This window comes from Populus alba, chromosome 8, assembly GCF_005239225.2.
Source record: "Populus alba chromosome 8, ASM523922v2, whole genome shotgun sequence".
NCBI lineage: Eukaryota > Viridiplantae > Streptophyta > Magnoliopsida > Malpighiales > Salicaceae > Populus > Populus alba.
This window is the reverse complement of record NC_133291.1, coordinates 4,478,424-4,503,771: the sequence shown is the minus strand read 5'-3', so window position 1 is coordinate 4,503,771 and position 25,348 is coordinate 4,478,424. Positions and strand designations below refer to the sequence as shown.

The following is a 25,348-nucleotide window of genomic DNA, read 5'->3' as shown; positions in this document are numbered from 1 at the left end:
ACTGGCAAAGAGATGCTCCTTCTACACTATAAAAACCTCACTTATGGGATCAGCCCGCTTATGTACATATAACATACAGAATGACGGTATAATATGGGTTAAGCTTAAGCATCATTATCATCAAATAAATAATAAAATAAAATTTGAAAACTATGTCATTCATGTAAGAGTAAGACAACCAAAAGGGCATCCTGATACATTTTCCTTTGATACATAAATGCCAGCCAAGCAATTCTTTGTACATCCATGCATGTATCTTGTCTAAATGACATGAAATTACTAACGAATATAAGAAACTTGTGTAAATACCTGAATCCAAATAGTTTGTGATCTTTCTATGAATGTATCTGAAGAGGTAGCTCACCTAAATAGCGGAATCCCACCAAATTCCACCTTAATACTCATCAAAATGGATTGCACCAACTTTCCAGACAATGTAAGTCGTTGCCAACATTATTGTGCTGATCAAAATAAATGAAACAACAATGAAAAAGAGTTCTGAACCCCCTGGAAATTGAAAGGTTCATCCCTCCGTTGGCAACCCTCGCTTGCTGTCATCAAACAAGTTTTCAGGAGCTTCTGGAAGGCCAGATCTTTTCTTGCCCTTGTCACTTTCTCTCAGGGCATCCATACTTTCCTGCCCATCTCTGATTTTGATGTTTTTGATTCTGTGTAACAGCTGATAACTCTCGCAGCCTTTAGTCTCTCTCTTGCCGTTAGAGGCAACCTTTTTGGCATAGACTTCATATCCACCGAAATTGTTGAGCCATTGGAAGCTCCAGAGGTTCGAGGTCCTGACTCCTCACCAACATTGTTTCCTACTGGAGAATCCTCAATTGGAGAATTCACTGCTGACAGCTGATTGTCATAAATTGAGCTCGCAGCACCTCCATGACCCTTAACGCCAGTGTCTGTGACAAGACAATCATTATCCACAGCTGAAACAAATAACCCTCTTCTTCTTCCATTTATTTATATCCTTGAAGCAAGCATACCCAAGGAGGCGGCCTTTGGTCTAGACACATGATGGTATTTGGTTTGCAGCTTTTACCAGAGAAAAACTTTGGTAAATAATCTCGAGAAATAACAGTCACCAAAAATGTTTAAACCGCATCAATTGAAATAATCCAGTGCATAGATATTAAGGCTGCTGAACGGAAAATATGCAAAAGAAATAAGAAAATAAAAACAAAAAATAAAAGAAAGTATAAATTTGTTTTATTAGAGTAAAAGTTAACTTGAACCGTTAGAACCATGTCTTTTTTCCCCTTATAACTGATAAAAATAAAGGTCCTTGAACTATCAAAGATCAACATGAAACAGAATTAAAAGAAAAGCACCAAGCATCATTGATGCAGAAAAAAGTACTCGCAATTGCAAATCTTGCAGGATCAGGATAATTATATCCCAGGCTCATTTAACCAGAACGTTGGGGGGGGGGGGGGGTGACAAAAAAATGTGCACAAATGGAGCAACTACCTGTTACTTTTTTTTACGAACGAATAGCTTCAATGAACTTTCACGAGCAAAATCACCTTATTTCACGTGCTAGGAGAAACATTGCAGAAGATTAATTGAAGGAAAAGATTTCCACCAACATTAATTTCAGACAGGTCATGTTTCCATGCAGAAAGGGAAAAAAAGAAGAAGAAGAAAAGGAGTTTTTCATTAAGCATTGACTATACACTTTTTTCCAACACACTATTATTCTCCATGAATTAAATGGTTACTGAAATACTAATAGGAAGTAGACCAAGAAGGGATGGAGAATTAGAGATGAATGTCACAAGAGACTTAATAGTGCGAACCAAAAAATTAACTTCGATATCATAAAATTGTGATCTTCATAGAATCTTTAGCCAGACAACTGGAAAATCGTGTTTCATTTTGCAAGAGAATGATGAAAATGGGTATTGAATTAACTGAATAAACCAATGAGTTACTACATCAATTCTAATTTGAGGCCAAGATTCCCGTTCAATCGTTATTAGGACAGCCCAATTAGCTATATCATTCTTCAACTATTAATAAATCAATAAGTTAATTATTTTTAGAACTCTAATCTGAGAGTTAATTTTTTCAAGTACCTCAAAGAAACCTAGGCAATTAGCAAGAAGTACTGTCAAGGAAAAAACATGAGGAGAAAAGATAAAAGCAGCAGTACAGTTTTAGTACAAGAACTTAATGAAGAAAACCCAAAAGAAATAACAGTAAATAAGACGGCAAATCTTGAGGAGCCAAATAGCAGAAAGGAGATTACCGTTGATTTGAAGCCAACAGCAGAATTTAGAGAAATTGACATCGTCTCCTCCCTTTTACGTCCCGACCTTGTAACATTCAGTAATAGACATAGAGAGTTTTGTGATTTCAGTGAGTCCAGCAGCTGTGCTTGTGCGAAGAAGAGTGGATGACCTTGTAACCAATCCAAGGAGATTAGCTGATTTGCTACCACCACTTTCATTTACAAAGCGTGTAATCCACCGTCCAATTCCCGCTTATTATGCTGACACGACACTATCATCATTGTTATAAGAATTGCCCGATTCGGAAGGTTAACTTGGCGGCTCATTGATTAATGCAGCCAGTGCAATGAAGAGAATTTTCATTAGACGTTTTTAATGATTTTGATATTATAATATTAAAAATATAAAAAATATTATTTTAATATATTTTTAATTAAAAAATATCATGATATTCAATACATGATGGGAAGAAACCTATGATTAAAAAAAAAAAAAAAAAGTTGTTTTATGTTTTTATTTTCTAAAAAAAATGACCTGGATTTCTTGTGACCATATATCTTGGCTGAATTTTAATTTGCCCGTGTCTCGATTTCATCGCAATCACCCCCCACAACTTCAATGTAATTTAAATTTCCGGCCTCTGTTCATTTCCGTCCATTCTGCCAATAATTAAAGAGAATTGCGTGTGAATTTCAAACTCATTTCTGAGATTCATGAAAAACTCAATATTACCTCGGTAATGTAATTTCATTTAAAGCATTTTCATGGAAGCAGAAAGAAAAGTATCAACAGGTCATTTGAAACCCACCAATTGGTACGGCGCCTGCAGCCATGTAACTATCTACACTAATGCCCAGGTGTTCATTTTTCACGGCATGCATTCCGGTGATGGAACCTCCCAAAACTCTCGCCAAAGTCCAGTAAAGTGTGTTTTGATCGGAAGGGGGTTTTCTGGATGTAAAATATACTCCATGTGAAAGCTACTGTTTTGAAGAGAGCAGGGAAGAGCAATTTGCAAGAAGGTGTCGAACATTTTTTGCTTGAGATCAGAATATTTTCCTGTACTTCTCTCTCCTTTTTCACCGAAACTGGCGATAATAGTATTGTTGTTTGAAACAATTTTAAACTTAAAATTTATATAGTTATTAATTTTAAAGCTTGGAAAATTAATTAAGACACATGCAAATTGATTCGGACATCTATATTAATCTAAATAGATAAATAAATAAATAAACTGTATTGTTATTTATTCTTTTATCAACTATTGATTAGAGAATAAATGTGGACTTTAAAGACATTCCCCTACATCACTTTCTATTTTTTTATGATCTCTATTTCATTCAAATACACGTATGAGGATGTTCTCGTATACTTCATGCTTGCCTTCACTCCCTTTCTTTTCCCTTGATGAATCAATCATTTAGTAAGGAAATGAAAAAAAAACAAAAAAAACTATATATATATTCTACAAAAGTGGGGTTTAAACTTAAAACTCGTGTATTCAATTTAAAACAAATAATTTTACCTTTTCATCACGATCTTGTCTTTCAAAGAGTTGAAATTTTTTATCTATTTATTATTTTAGGTTTTTAGTAATCAGATCATTTTCATACCTTTTAAAACTATATATATATTTTAAATAAATTATTCATATCCGAACTCCTTTATTCTCTAAGAAAAGCTATAAGCCCAATGAAAGAAAAGGACAAGCCAACGGACATAATAACATCGTTAATCTGGAATTCAAGATTCTAACGGATAAACCTTTACAAACATGTAATGTAAAGAATACGTGGTCGAAAAAAAAACAAGCTCCTAAATTTAAAGGAAAATAGTTGACGTACTAGAAGAAAGATGGAATTAAACTAAAAACCATTACAGATTAAGTAGGTGGTTTTATGATTTGTATGAAACAATTCGCACTATACTCGGGCTAGCTTCTAGACCGCAAGGGAAAAAATAAGATAGATACAGGAAATCCTCAGCTTGCTCTCTACCAGCAGCCAAAAAATGACTCCAACCAAAAGAATATTACAACACTTATACACACACCTAAGACCAAGGAAAATTGGCAAGTTCATGATTTCAAGTACACCTCCATCCCATCAAAACAAACGCTACAAGAATGAATGAAGGCACCAAAGTCCATAAAAAACATATCAAATGCTCAAACAACTAGTATACTTCTTTTCTTGAAGCAACTGGGAATTTCCAGCTAATTCTACAAAAAAATGGTGGTTTGCGTATCAATAGCTGCCCATTGGTGGCATGCCAAAAGATGGCATTGGAGGCATCCCCATTCCACCCATGGGTGGTGGTGGAGCAAAACCTCCTCCCATTGTTGTTCCACCCATACCAGGCATTGGCGGCGCAGGCAAAGCAAGAGGAAGTAACTGAGCATACATGTTCTGCAACAAATCACATGAATCAGTCAATGTAATATCTAACAATAAAAAAACATGAGAAAACCCATCTAAGTAGGATGTAAAACTCAACGTTATAAGGAAGACCAACTCTTCCAGATAAACCCAATTCAAAGATGTTTTCGTAACACTAAATGTGCCACCTCTGAGACCATATCCCTTTGACAGCAATAGGATGCAAAATAATTACCTGCTGAGCAATGACATCCTTCTCTTCCTGCTCTTTGGTCTTGACTTCATTCTGTGCATTAATTTTGTCCTTCACAAGTTCATCAACTTTGCCCGTGTATTCACGAACAAACTGCAAGAAAAGAAATAAAGACAAGTGAATCATCATGCATAAACTTCAAACTTCCAGGTATGATGGCCAAGTAGCTGAAAAGGGTTGGCTTGCTCATAGGATGCAAACAATCACATGCTAGAGATTAGAGACCCAGCAGCTAAAGAAATCACCTGCAAAAGGTATGGGAAGGCAAAGTCGATCATATTATTCATCCAGGCAAGCTCAAGAGCAATGTCTGGCCGAATTAAATCATAACAAACAAAGAGGCATGATGCAAAGCATTCCTTCTTGCCCTACACAACCACAAATAAAAGCAGTCAATGACTCAGGAAAAAATATTTAACAGTGCCCAAATGACATGGCAAATATAGGGGTGTACGAACAGGAGACAACATAAAAATAATCGATTTTTGAAATCCTAAAAAGTCTTGTCCTTCCCATAAATCAGAACCCTCAAACTTGGGATGTTCAAGAGGTGGAATCATTTCTAGTGAAGTGTCGCACCAAGAAAAGGTAACATAACACCCCTCAGTGCAACCAAGCAAACTCACCCTAATTTTTGTGGAAGGAAAAAATGGAGGACTTCCTAAAAATGGTCAGTCAGCCACATCTACAAAAGATGCCATATCATTTATGCATTGCGAAAAAGGTATAGTCTAACACTGCAGTTGATACCTTTTCAATGAAATAAACCAGCAACTCCTCTGCAAGTTCACGATCACCAGACTGTGATGCTGTCTCCATGGCATCTTTGTATAGGTTATCTTTCTTTGACAATGCAATGGATTGCTTCCATCTTCCAGCCTTCTTGTAAATGTATGCAGCCACACGTCTCATTTCAAGAAGCTCATGTTTCTCAACCTGGGAAAATTAGTACCAAAATGGATTACAAAGACAGTTTAAACCAATGATGAAAAACAATAATATCAATGCACCTCACCTTCTGTGCAAGGCCTATCTGATCAAAGTTATCATGCAAATCAATGGATTCACGCAATCTTTCATAGTCTTCCTCCTCCATGTAAATTTGATTCAAAGCCTCATTCACAGCAGACACGTTGTTGCTCTGAACTGCAATCATATATGGCTTCACAAGAAGCAAATGACCTGCCTAAAAACCATAAAAATAAAAAAATAAAAAAAATCACTTATTAATAGTGTTAGAGCCATCAGAAGAGATTCATGATTTGCTGCTTCTTAAAATAACATGTCATAGCACGGGTAAAAACCTTTCGCATTATGTCAACAACACGAGTATGGTCCACACGGAGTGCCAGCACATTGAGAAGATCATTGATAAGATCAGGATGTTCTTGCAAGTAGAAATGCACAGCCTTATAATATAGCTCCACGTTAGCAACTTTGACAGCAACATCTTTGAATTGCATGTGATCCCAGGCCACAGGAGAATGGTTCATAATGGTAGTTGCAGCATTATCAAATTCATCATATTGAATGTACAGATAGGTAAGTTCCTTCCAATGTTGCTGTTCATCACATGCTCGTATAAGCTTGGGAATATTGAGACGAGTTGAGAATAATTTAATGTGCTCCATAAGCTTCTCAGGACGATATCTAGCATACAGCACTCCCAACTCTGTGAAAATGCCCATATGTGCACGTTCTAAACCTAAACCACTCTCCATGAGAGAGATCAATTCATTGAAGTATCCTCTGTTCTGGTAATATTCACTGACCTCCTCCAAATCATCCACCTACAAATTCCAAACCCACAACAAAATTGAGAAATGAATTGAACAAATAGGACAAATCAACTTGTTAATTTGAGATAAACAAGACGGGCACATATCAGTGCCAATGCAAAATTTGAAAGAAAGAAAATGCTAAATTCATTATAAAAGAAAAGTACTGGACATCATGCATTTTCATGCCAAAGAGAACTTATTATTAAAATGTATAAATGTAAGGACAACTAGGATCTTGATGTGGGTTTAAAATTTAATTTGAAAAGTTTATCAGGAACAAAGAAATTATCTCAAAGTTTGACTTTAATAGATCCACACAACTAGAAATAGACTCAGATATCATTTCATTCGCAACAGAATGCTGATAAAAAAAATACCTGTATAATGATGTTAAGACCACATATCTGAGCCAAACGGAACTCCTCAGCATCAACACAAGCAAAGCAAACTTCCTTCCATGTCTTCGCACTGTTGGCTTTCCGAGCTGCATCAACAGCACTTTGGAACTGTTTCAACTTCACTAATGTGATTGCCAATTTGGCCCAGTTTGCTATAAATTGGAATATTATTCTTGCAGCCTCATATAGAGTTTCGTTATATAAGCGATCACCAACATTTTGGAGATTAGCCACATTAGGCATGAGAATGAACTCCTCAATGTCAGTCAACTTATCAGTCTTTGCATATGCAAAAATAAGCTCACTGTCTACCTTCGGCTCTTTTGCCTTCTGCCTAACCATGAGAAGGTACTTCACCAAGTCATGATATACATTTGCATCCTCAGCAGCACGAATGACTTCCAGGAATTGAGTAGCGTCATCTGCACGGATAAATGACTCAATTGCATCACTCAAGAGCCCCTCTCTGAGTTGGGCCTTCGCCACCTGGCTCCAAACAGCATCTTCTTCAACACGGAATGCAAACTCCACAGCACGGTCAATGCTTTGGATGTTATCCAATAAGACATCTACAGCCTGAACATTCAAGTTGAACTTCTTGAAAATTGCAAATGCTTCCTCATATAACTGAGCTTCAACTGCCACTTCCCCAACAGCAGGTCCATCAAAGTTATCTAATCTATTAATATAATCCATGACCCTTGAAGGATCTGCCTTAATTGCTGTCAAGATAAGTAAGTTTTGAAGATTGAAATTTCCACTGAAAGCAGAGTTTTGGAGAACAATCTTTTCAAGAAGCTCAATCAATTCATGGGGCAGATCAGCTGTCATGAAAGCTTTAACAGCAGCAGAAACTTGTTCTGGGCTCTTGCTTTCTGGCAAAGCAGTAGATACAACTTGATCAATAAGCAGTCTTCGGTATTCATTTTCAGGATTAAGAACCTTCTCCCAAAGATCACCGTCCATCCTTTCAACCACATATCTGAAACCATAGTACAAGTATATGAGCATGAGCCTTTGAGAATGAGATGTTCCCATTAAAAAAACACACCAAAAAAGAAAAAAAGTTGAGCTCAACCAACCTTGCTTGCAACTTGAACAAAGAGTTCTTATTTGTGACATTGATGAGTTCGTCATCGCATTGTCCTCTCCGGTAAGCCACAACAGCCAGGGTAGGATCACGTTTCTCACAATACTTGCCCACAACCCGTGGATCATAGTAAGGATTGGTGGTAAGGAAGTGTTCTGGGTTGTTATTGCTATCAATAATGATTTTACCGAGAGCATTATGAACATGTACATCTTGGCTTCCCTCACTCACAAGATGTTCCAAGAACTGAGTAAGCAAACGAAGTCGATTTCTGAAACCACAAGCAAAGAATTAGAACAATAAATAAAAAGGAACAATGACCAAGTGTCAGGGGTAGACAGGGAGCTACCTCTTCTCACATTCCTCCACAAGGGGCTCCACTGGAAGCAAAGAACGGACAGAAAGAATAAGACCCTTGATAAAGTCTTCAGAGCATTCATCATCTAACAGCTGCCCCACAACTAAAGGTGCATTCCCTGGGTTCACCTGTCAAGAGAAAACATGCAAATTTCCGAACACCTAAAATTGAGCAAATTCATAAGACAGACAATGATTTTGAACAGTCAACATGGCAGGCAAAATACAGCATACCTTTTGAACATAACCTTCTATATAGCGAAGCATGTTGTTTGAGTAGAGGTAGTGAGTGAGATCAGCAACAAAGCCAAACCGGTCACAAACATTAATCAAAGGCCTTGCATCTGGAAGCTTGGCTTCCATTAGAAAGTTCCTTGTCTTTTCAGGATCATAAAAATTTGATTCCCTAGTAACACGCTCAACCTCCTTTATTTGTCCTGTTCTAGCAGCAGCCTCGATGTACTTAAAATGTATATCAGGATTCTCACTGCCCCATAATTCACAGGAAAAACGGAAATCAAAAATTTAAACAACCAAGTTAACATGGAGGGGGGGGATTCTGAATCACTAGACATAGCACCTGGAACTCAGATATGACCCCAAGAAAAAGTACAGCCCTTCATATGACTTGAATTGCTCAAAAAGTTTAACGCATGCATCAACACCCAACTGCTCACAATATTCCTTGGCAGCCTGCACAGATGCACATAGTTGGCATCATAATATGTGAAAGCTCTTGACATGCAACTCAAAAGAAACATGATGTACCTGAACAATTATCTGAAGGTTGCCTCTTAGATTGACCAGTAGAAGATCCTTCATGCATTCCAAAGCCCATTCTCGTGAAAGAGTTCCAAAAAACTCAACAAGAGCCTGCAAAGAACAGCACATTTTCATAAGAAGCTTGCCATTTCCAATCCTGGAATAACATGTAAGAACTTGACAGAACACACCTGTGGCTCTATTGCATGTGTATTCACAATCACACGTTTAATATCAGGCAACTCCGTATAATGCTGCAGAGGAGGTAAAATTTTCACTCAAGGGAACAGCAATTGTTATGCATGGAATATGGAAAAAAGAGAAGCCAATTACTTGCAGGGCTCGGATGTAGAGACCAGCTTTTTCACAGAGTTGTGCAATTCGAGGGCGATCATAGTGGCTAAACATTCCATTGGCTAGAATAGCATCAGCTACATTAGGAAATGTTACCAGATTTATCTCCAGAACCTGATCAAAAAACAAAAAAGGTTTCAAAGCCAAACATGGGTGAACATATAGAAATATAAATCAAATTGCTCCTTTAAAACTAAATCAATCAATAACCTTTGTTTGGAGGTAACTGTGTTCTGGTAAATTTGGCTTCAAAACATCCAACAGAAAGGCTGTTGCCTCGCGGATCAAGTTCCTCTAAGAAAAGCAAGGACAAATCCATTAGAGTTATAAGGAATCTAATGAATTTATTCGCATAGAATGCCAGTACGATAAACTTTGAGACAATCAAAAAGGACTTTCAATGATCTTCATTTTCTAAAAATCAGAATATTAACCAAAGTGAACATCAAAAACAAACCTGAAGAAACAGATCAGTAATTGTGTTGTAGTCAACTGGACAGCCACCTTCCATTTGGGACATCATCAAAGCAAAGTTAACTGCTCCCTACAGTCCACAATCAAGATGAACCTTTAGTTTATTTAAAACAATCCCGTAAAAAAATTATAATGCGATGAATAAATTAAAGGGCCAGCACATACAGAAAAAATTTATGTCTGGAACCAAACAAATACAAATCAAACTCACTGGGACACGATACCTGTGGATCTGAACGGAGCATTGCTTGCAGAAGGAACAAATAGTCAGGAGAATACCCAACCTAGAGCAACAAATGAGAACACAAAAGGCATCAGACCCGTAACTGATCAAAACCAGTACAATAAGAACAGAAAGAAAGGAGGCGTTCTGAAAAGGAAGTTATAACAGAAACAATAGGAAACTTCTTATCAATATAACATATAATTATGCTATGCAAGGGGAAAAAAGATGTCCTTTACCTGCTTTGAGTAAATCAAGATTTTGTCAAACTCCCTTCTCTCAGCAAAAGCAGCAACAACTTTAGGAGTTGCCCTGGCTTTAATGTATATTTTCAGCGCAAGATCATTATCCACAGTCTACAAAGGCAACATGATCAATAACAACAGATCATCAAAAACAAGTGAGAACTTTTTGAATAAAACTGAGGCATCCTATCAGAAGTTCAACAATTAAGGATCCAAAAATCTATTGCAAACCAAACCTTCACAAGGTCTCCCAGTTCCTCGGTGCACTCCAATTTGTCCTCTGCCAGCCAGTTCTCCAAAAGGTTCTTTTTGTTCTGATTGACCACAAGGCGGGACAATTCCAACGACTCAAATGCATTGAGCTTTCCTCTTGTTAAAAGGGTCCCAAAATATTGTAATAAGGGAGGAGTTTGCCCAGGTTGCACAGGTACACTCTGCACATTTAGAATGGATGGAAACAACTTGCTATGGTTAATTTCATCGAAGTCTTTGAATGGAAAGTAAAATTCATGAAGAAAAAACATTAGCATTAAATTAAAACAAGGGGAAAACCTGAAACTTGGCAACTGTGTCAGGAGTTCGGAGAATTCCTTGTGGAGACTCAGCGGCAAGCTCAGCGGCTTCTTTATACTTTGTTTGAGCAAACAGTTCTTGGAAACGCTGGACAACCTAAGATCCCCAAGATAACAAGCAACAGAGTTCTCTTCAAATGAGAAGCACAAAGTAAATTATGGCAAAAACAAAAAAGCATGAAGAGAAACTTATGACTTGCCAGATTCTCAGCACCAGGAAGGTTTCCTCTTTTGGCAAGATTGACAGCAAGCTCCAGATTGTTCAACTATAACAAAGACAATCAAGTTAACCCAAAACCAAAGAACATTTTGTTGAGTATTACAAAGAATGAAAAGAAGCATATGAGCAAACCTGGGCACTAACAAATGGCACAATCATAGCCTCGTTTACAGTAGCAAGTAACACCTGGCCTCGCCTATTAATGGCATAAAAGCCCCCCGCCACTGAAGCCTCGGCTGTCAAAAATATTGGATCTGGACTAATTCTGTTTCTGTACACAGCAGTAGCTGTCTCCAAATCGTAAACAAATAGTAGCCCAAGCTTTGTGATCACATAAATCAAACTGTATTTGTGGGATATCTGACATTTAACAGATTATGACATATCAAGGAACTGCTAATCAATAAAAGGAATTTTGAAAAAAGAGGTACAGCAGATACCTGCATTGCCACAGGAAAGTCATCGACAAAATCAGGAGGAAAGAACAGATCTGCCTGTTTCTTTGTAAATGATGGCTTCCCTGTAACAGGTTTGCAAATGTTAAAACCAGGAATCAATGATTCAGAACTCAGAGGTGTAAGGTAATGTAATAGGGGGGAGTCATTTCAAGATAACTGATCATGAACACAAAGACAAGTCATGCAGATTCTAAACATGTTGCTCCAAAACTACACAAAGAGGAACCAAAGAAAGATAGATAAAAGAAAATAGAGAAACCACAGACATGGCAGTAGTGAACCAGAGAAGAAAACCAACCTGGCTGGGCACCAAGCTCAATAACATGCAATTTCGATGTAACCTGTCCAGCATTGAAAGATTTTGTGGCAAAAGAAATGAGAGTGGAAGGGTTCTCATTTCCTGGAACCTGCTCAATACCATACATAGAAGAAACGACTGTTATGAAAAGGCAATAAATGCAACAAAAAAAAAATTGAGGATTATATTCAGAGACACCCATACCTTAAATTGTGCAAATGATGCAGCATGTGCTTCAAGAGCTTGGCTACGTTGTTGATCCACAGAGAAAAGTTGCATGTTCCCTTTAACCAATTGTTGCCTCTGTAAAGATTTGTGAAATCAAAACCATTAGCACCATCAGGTTGTTAAAAACATTCATAAAGAAATAAACCTCATGCGCTAAAACTATATAAAGGCTGTCCCTAACAGACTAGGAGTTAAGACTGTTGAAAAAGATAAACAAGCAACATAACCACTGTGAGGCAAAATGGCAGAGGGAATTAAGCACTTCAAATGATGAAACAAGACAGCTAAAAAACAGTCAGAAAGAGTTCTTCCCTAATTCACACCAGCTCAGTGTAGCAGCCTGGATACCAAGACCACAAACACCCCAGCCAGAGGACTGGTCACTATGTTGGCTAGCCCAACCCCACCTAGTTCGATATTAAACGAGCTCCACATCAGAAGCCCCTGCTGTCCTGAAGATCCAAAATAGAAGTACTACAGCCACCTTTGTTTAACATAAAAAAAGTTCTTCCTAGTCATGGAAGCTCTAAACTTCTCCCTAAGAAAATGGAAAGAGATATCTTCTTTAAGAAAAGGAGATCATGATTTAACAGGTCAAAAAAATAGTAAATTAAAATAGACAGCATCATACCTCAGGTGAACCAGGAGCAATTCCAATCAAAACCAACCATTTCTCAGAAGGGTCACATTTATAGTTTATAATCTGATTGCTTTGCAAATTAGCTGTTCTTTCAAACATCTTCACTGGTTCAGAATCACCTAAATAGAACAAAGCAATTGCATTCATATAAGAGAACAATTTGAAAATAATATTGGCCAGAATAACAGCATGAATTAGAAAGCATGCAAGGAAGTAAGACTAAAGAAGCCATCGAAGAAGAAGTGCAAGATATGCCACAAGGTTAGCGCTGCAAAAGGATCCTCACCTTCAATTGACCAATGATAAACGGAGGTCTGTGTGACCAGGCCCAGCATCTTTGGGGTTATCCACTTCCAAAAGACAATCTAGGCACAAAGCAAAGAGACAGTTCAAATAACCAAAATCACTACAGCATCCGTGGGAAACAATACCAACCATCAAATAGCAAGTCACGGGATGTTCTGAGGAAGATTAGAAAAGCTAATACCTGCTCAGGCATCTGGTATGACTTCATTTTTGCTTTCATCTCAATGTTAAATATTTGCAAGTGATCCTGAGTAGTTCCTGGAAGTTGGGCTTTAAAAGAATCCCACAATTCATCAGCAAAAGGAACAAATCTAGATAAAAGCCCATGCAGCCGTGTTCAAATTGTAGCACAAAGGCGGGGAGGGGAGGGAGGGATACAAGCAATTAAAAGATAAACATATGATTTAAAAGCAATCAAAACTTCTCTATGTTGCTTAATAAACAAATCCTAGACAGACAGGAACCAAAGAAATCTGCATATGACATCCAGGTCTGATTGATCAAATCAGATTAAAATTCATCATCAACACATTATCATTGTAGCTAGGATGGCAATCAAAACAATGAATGAACTCCACGTCATAGTACCCTGTTTACATTAAAATACCATATGCTTGGTTGCAGAATAAAGTTGGATAAAAAAATGAACCGTTAAAAGATACATACATATCCTGTTTGCTTTTAATCTTCGACGGGATGATGTTTTGGTGAGTCAAGCATCAATTTCATTAGTTCCTAATGTGGCAATGATTTTTAGCCAGTCACAGAGTTTAGTACCGGAAAAGATGAAGAAAACAATTTTACAATTGATATAGAAGATTTCGAATAATCAAGAACTATGTAAATGCAACATAGTTTCAACCTGATGTTAATTGATGACAAACACAGTTTCTGGTATGATTAAAGAAAAATGAACGTGAAAAGAAATGGTAAGCAGTATAAGAGTGAAGACACATAGTAAGTAATGCGCACTCCACCAGTTGTTGCCTAGTTTTCGGAGGGAAAAAAAGGGATAAATGAGTTGGTGGTCAGTCTGGCACATCTAGAGAATGGAGAACAAAATTTAAAAGACAGTATAGACCTCTTGGTTGAGTTCTTTAGAGTAGATAACATGCATTTCCAAGGAATAAAAACAAACTTTGGAAAGGAGAAGGACTTGGGCCATCTGCTCTCAAGCACTGCTATAAAGCGATTATCCACAAACTACCAGAAAAGGAAAAACATGCATTTAAATAAATACAAAATGTTATGTATACCAATATTCAATCACAGTAACAGATACGTGCATGATTCAGTATCGACAAATAGAAGAGCCAGATGATTCACTACCTTTCAAAGCAAGGATTCTAGAATTTGGATTCATGAGTGCAGAATCTGCAGTGATAGGCCGTCTCAGCGGTTGCATTGGCATGTGCATGTCAATAATTACAACACTATTTTGCGGAGCTGTTTCACGTACACATATATACTTCTCCGATTCCATCGTTACATTCGTAAACGTAATAAATTGAGGGCTAATACCGATAGACGGTAACTGCAAAAACAACAGATCACACAAAAGTCACCATCTCAGTTCCTCCATATCACACAAAATTCAAATAATTACAGCAACTAAGCACTAACAAGCTCCATAATAATATAATCAATAGATCTAAACATGGAAATAAAGTATCAGATCTTTAGCAACACCGGCTTACTTTTTAAATGTCAAGTCAAGCTAAATTACAAATCAGCACATTCTAGATCCAAAATGTAGCAACAGATGATTGATCACTCTGTTACTTTAATCACAAGCATGCATACTTCAGTTTGATGCACAATTACTTATCTAAACTGAGCTTAAATTCAGAAAGAAATGAAAAATGAGCGGATAGACAGAAGCAGGTGAAAGTGTAGTTACAATTAAGACTTCTTTCATGGTGATCGGGGCGTTAGCTGCCGCCATGGTTGCTGATTAGATCGACGGCTCAAAATCAGCTAATCAGGTCTGTGATTGAACTTGAACCGTCGACTTGAGAGTCAGCAAAGTTGGGGATTCAAATCGCTGCAAGGTCTAGAGCAGCGATTAAACCCTGGAATATTCTTTCACAATCAAAAGAAAAGAAAGAGAGATCTAGAGGAGAGGAAGGGAGGTGTGTCCCTGCGAGCTAGATGGACTAGTAAGAATGAAAAGAAATGGAATGTGAATACTTAGACAAGAAGCAGGAGATCTCTCTTGTTCAAGAAACGAGAAAAGGACAGATTAAAAAAAAAAATCCTGCTTAACGACGACAAGACGTGTTATGATGTGCGCTTTGGTTACTAAAAAAGTTAAAATTCTTTCTGGGATTTTTTTTATTGGCATCAGATTCGGACCTCGCCCGTGAGTCCATGACCCGACCCCTCTTGTTTTCGCTTTCGGCTTGTAGGCGCATCTGGTGCATAATTATGGGTGAATATTAATTAATATAGATTATGTCCTAAGATTTTTCTACTAAGCTTCTTAAATCTTAATGGCGATTGAGTTCATCATCGGGAAAAGGAAAGGACGATTGGTTTCATTTTAACTGGTATGAATTCTCAGGGAGAAGAAAAAAAACAGAAGAAGAAGATCTGCCCAGAATTCGTTTAGTGGATTATCGGGTACTCTCAAAGTATGCTGTGTCTTTCGTGTATGTTTTTTTTGCAGGTACGTTTTTATTTGATACTAGATTTTGATAAATTGGAGGTTTGAATGGTTGGATAGACTCTCTTTTTTTCCTGATGGGGTTTTTTGCTTGAATTGTTTTAAGCTGTTGAAGAAATGTTAAGGTCTACTCCAGCAATATACGGAGCGCCGTATAATTGAGAATAAATGTTTAGCTACGTCGTGTATGTTATGTACTTGTCCCACATCGAATGTTTATTTAAGACGAGTATCGATTATTTCTTGGTATCTTTTTATGCCAATGATAACAGAGTTTTAGATCATGCCACCGCCGCTCGCCGCTGGTGTCAGGTGTAGTAAAATGTGACGGTGCCAGGTAGAATTAAAACGGAGACCTAGCTTCACCTCCGGTGACCACCTTTGGACTGGACATAAAGCCAAACCAAGTTGACTCCATGAGAGCATCATGCGTGGATGACGTGTCGGAACTCATTTCCCCTTCAGCCATCCTCTTTTTCCTTCAAGTAAATTTCGTTGGATTCATGTTAGAACTTAGAACCCACCCCCGTGCAAAGCGCTGTACTTCCATGGTTAAAGAAAGTTTTGCAAAAATGTGAGAAGCAAGTTTCTACAAACAAAGGAAATTTTGAACTACTAGAACCAATGGGGATTAGAATTATTATTTTGAAAAATTAAAGGAAAAATTGTGCTCCTCCTTGAGATTCCAGCCTTGTCCGGTGCAATCATCAGTCTTTAGTATTACACAAAACGAGGTAAGGAATTTTCTGTTTTTCAGTGGTGGTGGTTCGGGTTCTGGGTGTCCGTCTTTTCACTTGTTCTCTTGTTTGCGACGTTTCTGCGTTTTGTGTGGAGTCCATACTTGGACCGTGGGCTTGACTCTGTTCTCCATTGAAGGCGTGTTTACCAACTGTGTATTTTCCGATGGACTTCGCCGATGCCTTGGGCTTTTTAATCCGGCATAACAGGTGCAATGCTATTTTCTCTTTTTTTCCATGGCCCCTGCAAAGATGCCACGGAAACTGCGCGGAGGATAGGGCGGAGTTGTTCTGATTTCACAGCATCACACTAGCTAGACGCAAAAGATAGAAAATAAAATAACTTTTTTCACTTCACTTCAAAGCTTGCCCGTGATGCCCTTTTCTTCACTTCAAATCTTGGCGTCAGTTCAGCGAGAGCAGCTATGGCTTGTTATTTGTTAACTCAGCCCGCTCAGGGATATGAAGGAAATGTGGCAAGGGAATGAGAATAAGTGATGGTACGGTCCAATCCTGCCCGCCGGCGTCCAAAGTACGTCCTGAGATAGAAAAGGCATCTTAATTTTACCTTCTACATTGGAATCATTGATGCTTGAGCGTTAATGAGGTGCACGGAATGTCATCAAGCTAGGCACATGTGTCCTCAACAAGTTCATTTACAATAGCTCATCAAAAGAACAAAAAAATTTCCTGTACATTTACAAAATCAAAACTCAAACTGCTCTTAAGCATACTGGAATGGTTACCAAACCATCCTCGCCTTAATTTACTTTTATTTAAATGTAAGGTTACCTAACTTTTTTAATTTGAATTTGAATTTGTTTTTCTCTTCTATTTAAGTATAGTTTTAGGCTATATAAAAAGTAATCGAAAAACTTTTAGGGACTTTTTCTTAAGTTATAAAAGAACCGGGCAGCTTCGAATATATTTTGATGGAGGGCGAGTAACCTCGAATATACTCAAAACTATTATTTATCTTTTTCTTTTTCAACTAATTATTTATAATTAATTTCGTTTAATTCAATAAATCAACATGAACTAATTGATATCAGAATCAGACGAGTCAGGATGTTGAAACCCGAATGTTGCAGCTAAAGAAATAGCTCAACAATTACAAAACACGTCAACCCAGACAGATCATTTTATTAAAATTAAAAGGAAGAGGCCAACTTATGGTGATAACACCAACAATCAGCAAACTGAAGCTCGACAAGAAAATGGCGGCGATGAAGTTACCCGTTATCTGCCTCTCATCCAACAACTGAAAGCATTCCCAGCAATAAGCAGGTTGATTCTTGGTTTTTATTCAGTGATGTAGGTGAAGATTTACATGTGGATGAGCCCATGTTAGCTCAAACAATTTCTCTGAACAGTACAATAAATGGTCTTAACAACATGGAAATTGGAGATGGTGATGGCATTACAATCCCGCAGCCATTGATTTCTCGCCTACCTGGAAAAACAATCTTTGCACGTTCTACTACTGGGTTTGGACTGCGCTTGTCTCCTGGATCCCCTGCAGCTGATGACAGCCCGGAAGGAATTTCATCAACTTCACAACCTGGTATATTTGAAACAATTACTGAGGGGATAACTGATACTCCTAAAAATGCAGTGAAGGCATTAATTACATGTCAAAGCTCGGCATGCTGTCTCTCAAAACAAACGAAGATATCGAAAGGGAGGTTTTGATTTGGATATAAATATATCAACAACTTCAAAACATGTTTTCTACAGTAACCTAAAAAGAATTGAGCTATATATTTAATTATTTAATTTGAATTTGATTTTTGCTTTCTATTCAAGTAGAATTTTAGGCTGTATAAAAAGCAATGAAAAAACTCGCAGGGGCTTTTTATCAGGTCATGAAAGAATTAAGCAGCCTCGAATATGCTCTTATGAAGGCCCGAGCAACTTCAAATATGCTCATAAACCATCTTTTATTTATTTTTTCAATTAGTTATTTGTAATTAATTTCTTTTAATTTAATAAAAATACTATTGTTATCGACCTGAATTAGCGAGATTATTACAGGTTATTTGTCGTGGTAGCATGATACATGACTTCAGCTGAGATGTTCATTTTTCGGGTGATGAAAAGGAAAGGCTAAACTTCTTACAAACGTGCTGCTCTGTGACTTGGAAGCTGGTGTTCAATTGACATTCAAGCCAAACAAATAAGGCTGTGATTGGTTTCAGACTGCGGGGCAGGAGTTGCTGCAAAACTTGAATGCCAGCATCCTGCTTCTGAGACACATACGAGGATCATCTACGATTCTGTTACTGTACCATGATGACAGTATGATAGTACTCGAACTGGGAGAAAAGAAAATTGTAAATTGCAGTAGCCTAACAAATTTTAATGGTCTACGAACCGAAATCATTGTGATAGCAAGCCCCCTCTACGTGCTTAGTTTTAAGCTAAAAAAAACACTTCAGTGACAAATTTGTGGTGTAGATTAAAATCCAAAGGACCAAACCAGCTCAAGTTAGAGTCGATATCCAATTGATAACCTGGTGCCCCGTTGCATTCATAATCCCTCAGCAATGAAGTAGATAATTTCCCGAACAAGGATAAGAGAAAGGAGGATTCATGATGTCCTAAAAATAGTTTAAGAATAGAGCTTTCAAGTTACATAATCATCCATTAATGATTAATTGATTATAGTAATTTTATTTATTTATTCTGGCCAAGATAATTAATAACTTTTATTTATATTTGATAGGTCAAGATAACTTGTGATTAATACCTATAAAAAGTAGTTTATACCAAAGAAAGGATGGTAGTTTCCATAAACATGTTAAGAAGGGATAGTCATTTTCTTAAACATATCAAAAAATAATGGTTATTTTTTTAGAGTTGTTTGGGCTTGATATATCATTAAACTCAATCACATTTAGGTCTAACTAGTGCCAAATCTAGAGTTCATGGGACATTGCATACTATCAAGCTCAATCACAATTGGGTATAGCTAGTCTCAAGACCAACGTCACAAGGCTTAGCACTCTACCTAGCACAACACGTCGGGTCTGGTTAGGGTTGTACCCAGTAGCTGATTAGAGCGTGCTTTTTTTTTAATTTTTTTTATTTGATATTTTTTTATAAAAATATACTGCTGAAAACTTAGTTAATCATGGATCAACTTTGAAACTATTGTTATATGACTATGAAATATTTCATAACTTAACTTCACTCGAAGAATTAATTAATGAAGCAAAGAAGCTCGGTTTGTTATAAGGAGTCCCTGCTGACATTCCACATTCAAGCATAGAATCATTGAAGAGTAGCAAAAGCATAGTTTTGAAATCCCAGCCTGACTTTGAGGGTTGATTCAGGACTGGGGCTGGAACTAGATGGATTGAAAAAAAAATAAAAAATCTGGTGTAACCCGGTGACCCAGCTGACCCCAGTCAAGAGCCGACCATAAATCCATTGACTTTTATTTTTTTTGTTATTTTTTTACTAAAACAATATCATTTTGATTTTAAAAAAAAATTGACCCGACCGACCCGGTCAAAACCCGAACCCGAGTCCTGGACTAAACCGGATCTTAAACTATGAGCAAAAGTCTTTCCATGGTTTGCTAGTTTAATCGTACAAAATCAATCAAGTGCTCGATATCAAACTAGTTACCTTTGATCACATGGAATCATGGATGCTAGATCTATCATTTAGCCAACACATGTTATATAACATACTTTTGTTATATTAAAAAAGAGTACTCTCAAACTCGAAATCTCTAGAAAAGACACTATAGTTAAGCCAATATTATGATTAAATCAAACAACACTGGCTGCTCCAACGCCAACGAATCAAGGAGAGCTGAGACAGGATTTGACTGCTAGTTCGGAACTGAGAGCAACGGCACACCACAAATCAACAAAAATGTCCAGAAACCACTCATCAGTCAAAATGGCATCCAGCTTAAAAGAAACGCTTGTAAGACAAACACACTTAGCGGGCGGCTGCCAAACAAAGACTGACCTGGTCCAATAACAAAACAAAAACAAATGCTCCACTGGTTGACTTGCACCGCAAGGATAATGCAAGACGACTTTTTCAAAACTTTATAAATGGCAATTTGAAGGGTCAACAGTGAGTAGCAGCAACTGTACCTACATGCCTCACGCTATTATTTCATCCCAAAACTAAAGCAGCCGATATTAGGATATCTACATTATAATCAGGATTTGTATTAATCTAACATTAATGTATGCATATTTGAGCACTCGAGTACGAGGCTCGACTTCAGATTTACTTCAATGGAAAACTGATTCAGTTGAACCAGCTTTTCATATACTACAATTTACAAGAACATGACCCTCATATTCCTCCACCACAACTCCTCTTGAACGCGATCATCTGCTAAACTTACCGCCTTCTTCAACTAACACCCAACTTGATAGTAAACATAGAATTTTAAAGAGTTGGCCTTCCAGCTTCCGAGACTGCAACTTTCTTATAAAAACACCTTGTAGGATCAGCAGAATTCACCAGGTTTCTCGTAAGTTCCTTTCCCAGAGGCAAGTTATGGAACAAAGCGATCTAACTGAATTATCATCACACTAGTATCATCAACCGAGCCCCTGCTTAATGACAACTCGACTAGCTTTTTACAGGCAGATAAAGGATCTAGCTTGCCAACACCTACGCATGAGGGGTGAACTGCATCTACTGCCTCCTGATTAGTAACCTGGTAAAGAAAAAAAAATCAAAATTTAATCCATATACGTAATTAATGACCAGGATCATCCTAGATGAACCTGAAATTGCAAGAATTTACCTTGTCCCAAAGACCATCCGACGCTAAGATCAAGAACTCGCATTCGGGCTCAATCTTTAAAACCTTGGTCTCTGGTTCTGCTATCACCCATTGTTTTAGATGTCCATCTCCAATCCCTCTTGTTACAGCAAGTGACCCCTGTATTCTCCACACACCATGGCAACAATCTACATAACCACCCTATAAAAAAATGACAGCAAAAGAAAAGATTTAGCTACGATATACATTGGTAGATGTTCACTTTCACTTTCTTAAATGGCATGATCACCAGTAATCGAAGTAGCTACTTACTAAGGCTTCGATTCTGTCTTTCTCATCTTTGCGCGAAGGTTGGTGATCAGACGTGAGAGCCTCCGCAACCCCTCCTCGACTCATAACTGCACGGCAATCACCAGTATTTGAAACCACAAGGTTGCCTTGATGTATCAATGCAGTCACACAACAAGCACCACCATTAACATTTTGTTTTAAAAACTCTTCGTCCGTGGTCAAGTAGCCATTTCTAATTGCTGTTTCAGTTCCCTCTTGACATCTACTCGAAACTTCATCCATGATGTTTTTATTCAAATTCTTGGCTGCAAATTCAGCCGCTTTTGGCCCTCCATGCCCATCAAAAACACCAAACAAAGCCTGTAACCAAGGAATTATACATTTAATCGGTTTTTTCGTTTCAACAAAAATCCATCGTTACAAAAATAAAATATAAGGGTAGGATACCTGTTTAGAATATCCATTAACATCAACAAAAACAGAGTACCGGTCCTCCAAGATCCCACCTCTCCGTCCTCTCTTGCTACAGACAAAATAACCATCTCCTTCAACTTCTACAACCTCCACTTTCTCCTTCTTTCTTTTAGGGGTCTCTAAACCAAACCCCAAAACTCCCGCCACTGGTATATCTAATATTCCCGGCCTCTTCCTCTTCAACAACTTGTCAGTCTTTGATTCTAATTTTGTCTTGTTAACTCGAAGAGATAGAGGTGACTTTGGTGAGGACAGCCCCGGTGAAAACGATGATGAAGAAGACGGTGGCAACGATAAAGACGATGATGGTGCCGGGGGTTGTGGACCATGGATGATGCTAGGAGATGGACATGGCTTGCAAAATATTGAAGGAAGTCTCGGTGATTGAAATGCTGGTGAGTTTGGAATCGCCAATGCTACAGTGCAGGACATGTCTTTTTGTTTTTCTTTTAAGCTTAAAAAGTTTCCGATTTCTCTTCGCCTTTCTTTTGTTTATGTCTCTCCCTGGTTTCTCTCTTTTGGTAAGGATAGGATGTGATCAACAGAGCATGTGCCGGTATTGCTGAGATACCTATGGAGATGTTGAAATGGTATGTGACGGCGTCGTGTTCAGAAACCGACCTGGAGTTGACTGCCTTGGGCAGGGGTTGATTTTTTCTCCTTGTTTTTAATGCGACGATTGCTCACGTAGTCACGCTCTTTTTGAGAGAGCGTGCAGGGATTAGAGTTTGGACGGGTTGATTAGCTGAATTTGCGAAAACAGACAGTGATGTGTTCTGCACACTCCATGGACGAGGGTGTTTGTACTTGAAAATGAAAGGGAAGGTTTTCTTAAGTGGGTGGGTTTCATTGTCATTAGGTAAATTTATCAATCTTGACGACTAAGTCCTTCAATACTCATCGTGTCAAACACGTTTATCTCTCTGGCTCTTGGTCGGAGACCGGTTCTTTTCGCTTTATTTTTCCTCTGAGAAAAATAATAAATAGAAACAGTACTTTATTTTCTTCCCTTTTCTTTTCGAAGGAACACGTTGCTGGTTCTGGTTGGACAATATTTGGACAGCGATGGTAAATTTTTTTTAAAGAAATTAACATTAAATTAAACAAACTATTACAGTGGTCCACGCTCAGAACAGGTTAATAATAGTATTTATTTCAAATATAAAATAAAGGTTAAGGATATAAAAAATATTTTAATTGCTTTAAATCATAATAATCTTAGCTGTAACTCGTCAAGTCAAATCCAATAATCTTAAATTTAGAGGCAATTTGAGATTCAAAATCACAAATTTAGCGGGGAAATCAAATCTAGTAGCCTTGGATCCGGGAGTAATTCTAGACCCAGGATCTTGGATCTAGCAATTAAGCAAGAACTAATAGTTTTGGATCTAGTGATTGTGTTTCATTATATTTTTATTAAAAAAATTATTTATTATAAAAAAATATTTAAAATACCCTTTAATTCTAAACCGAAATATTAATTAATTTTTTTATTAAAAAATATTTAACTGTCCTTTAAGAATCTTAAATATAAATCATAATTAATACAAACATCATGCACGATAACATGACAAATCACATTAACAAATTAAATGAGTTGGATTGTTTAAACCTTTTGTATTCTTCGTGATTTGTTTCCAAAAACAAGTCAAATAAATTTTGTGGATACTTCTAGTGCGACTCACTTTCATTTTTCTCACATGACAAGGTATTTACTATTTGGATTATGAAATTGATTAAAACGAAGGTAAAGGATGAAGGAGACAATTCTTAAACTACCCTGGTTCATTTAATTCACAAATTTAACTAATATAATAACAATAACAACAATAATAATAATAAGATCCATGGATTGTTTTATATAAAATAAAAAATTTAGATCAATATTACTATTCATTTACGCGCAAAAAATAGATGAATATTTGGTTCACGAGATATTTTAGAAGATATGAGTAAATATCATTGAATTGACTTTTAGAAAGTAACAACTGTTACTTTTTAAGAATCTGGATATATTTACAAGTTTGTTGTTAAATATGTTTTGAAGGATTTTTAATTTGAAAAAATATTAAATTATAATTTTTTAAAATGTTTTTTTTATTATCTTGACCCTTGGATACAACGACTTGCCAAACACAAAAATATTGGGTTTGATGGTCATGCCACACCCATCGCAGTTGGGCTTGGCGACCAGGCCATATGCAATAGTCCTGTGTTTGGTGGTCATACCATACCTAGTAGCCCTTGGTTCGATGACCAAACCAGACCTAATAACTCTGGATTGGACAGTCGAGCCAGACCCAACAACTCTTTGCATAAAAAACTGCAAAGACAATGCTCTTGTGATGCTATAATGTCGTCTACAGTGCAAACATTTCATGTATATAGTGTGGTACATAATATAGTAAATCTATATTTATAGTACTTGCACTATATTTTTCCAACGTGTTTTAAAATATAATATAATTTGAGATAGAAACTTGATTTCATGGGCTAACATAGTTAACCTATGATTTGAAATTTGAGTTGTTTAAATTTTAATTTGAATCAATTTTAGTATTTACCTGTCTAAATTTAGATTCAAGCTATAAAATTGTTTATGTCTCGACAAAAAAATCCTTTAATTCTTCAATGCCTAGAAACTCAAACCTGCTGATGATGTCAGGTAAAAGTTAGAATGAGTTTTCTGGTTTTATATTTTATAGATACGGAATTATCTCAATGGATTTTTCATGAGTAGATTTTGATAACTCGGAAAAAAAAAATTAACTCAAATTATTTATTAAAAAGGTATTTAAAAATGTAGTAGCATTTGCTTTTTTAAATATTTATTATTTAAAAATATATTAAAATAATTATTTTTTATACTAATATATTAAAATAACCTGGAAATATAAAAAATTATGTTTTTAAAAAAATCTTTTTTTTTTGTAAGTTGAACCGCCCCGCGAAACTTACCCTTGATAAGATTTTTTTTTCGCGATCCACGGCGACGACTAATCAATTAAAATTTATTGAAACAGTACCCCAACATTCTAGAATTACAATATTTAATCTAGCATTTAGCCCCCAGAACGAGGAGGAGGGAAAGTTAAGGGAAGCATCAAAAACTCTGAGGGATGATTTTTGATCTTCATGC

The 25,348-nt window shown here is 36.9% G+C and overlaps 2 protein-coding genes, 1 long non-coding RNA gene and 1 pseudogene across 4 annotated transcripts; 1 reads left to right on the top strand and 3 right to left on the bottom strand.

Moving 5' to 3' along the window:
- Window positions 1-129: 129 nt before the first annotated feature.
- On the bottom strand, window positions 130-2,565 carry LOC118055832 (uncharacterized; annotated as a pseudogene).
- A 1,519-nt stretch (window positions 2,566-4,084) lies between these two features.
- On the bottom strand, window positions 4,085-15,487 carry LOC118055834 (clathrin heavy chain 1). 2 transcript variants are annotated; one of them, XM_035067838.2, is made up of 30 exons: window positions 15,181-15,487; window positions 14,610-14,814; window positions 13,462-13,550; window positions 13,261-13,339; window positions 12,966-13,093; window positions 12,311-12,409; window positions 12,107-12,215; window positions 11,791-11,870; window positions 11,483-11,710; window positions 11,331-11,396; window positions 11,111-11,227; window positions 10,795-10,992; window positions 10,553-10,669; window positions 10,315-10,374; window positions 10,074-10,160; window positions 9,827-9,910; window positions 9,596-9,730; window positions 9,454-9,516; window positions 9,269-9,373; window positions 9,081-9,193; window positions 8,735-8,987; window positions 8,493-8,629; window positions 8,136-8,414; window positions 7,033-8,035; window positions 6,179-6,664; window positions 5,890-6,060; window positions 5,625-5,810; window positions 5,120-5,242; window positions 4,857-4,967; window positions 4,085-4,651 (listed from the first exon to the last, which is right to left on the bottom strand). In XM_035067838.2, the coding sequence occupies exons 1-30, from the start codon at window positions 15,223-15,225 to the stop codon at window positions 4,490-4,492; spliced, it is 5,118 nt and encodes a 1,705-aa protein (XP_034923729.1). In that variant the 5' UTR covers window positions 15,226-15,487; the 3' UTR covers window positions 4,085-4,489. The 2 variants fall into 2 exon arrangements, with proteins under 2 accessions (XP_034923729.1, XP_073266917.1); XM_073410816.1 differs by lacking the exon at window positions 15,181-15,487 and adding an exon at window positions 13,947-14,015 and having other exon boundaries at window positions 14,610-14,749.
- Window positions 15,488-15,846: 359 nt separating this feature from the next.
- LOC140955845 (uncharacterized) lies at window positions 15,847-16,196 on the top strand. The gene is made up of 2 exons (XR_012170486.1): window positions 15,847-15,948; window positions 16,052-16,196. It is a non-coding gene; the product is annotated as an uncharacterized lncRNA (long non-coding RNA).
- A 4,657-nt stretch (window positions 16,197-20,853) lies between these two features.
- On the bottom strand, window positions 20,854-22,980 carry LOC118055835 (putative protein phosphatase 2C 53). Its single transcript, XM_035067839.2, has 4 exons — window positions 22,183-22,980; window positions 21,757-22,095; window positions 21,466-21,645; window positions 20,854-21,375 (listed from the first exon to the last, which is right to left on the bottom strand). The coding sequence occupies exons 1-4, from the start codon at window positions 22,639-22,641 to the stop codon at window positions 21,211-21,213; spliced, it is 1,143 nt and encodes a 380-aa protein (XP_034923730.1). The 5' UTR covers window positions 22,642-22,980; the 3' UTR covers window positions 20,854-21,210.
- Window positions 22,981-25,348: the final 2,368 nt, after the last annotated feature.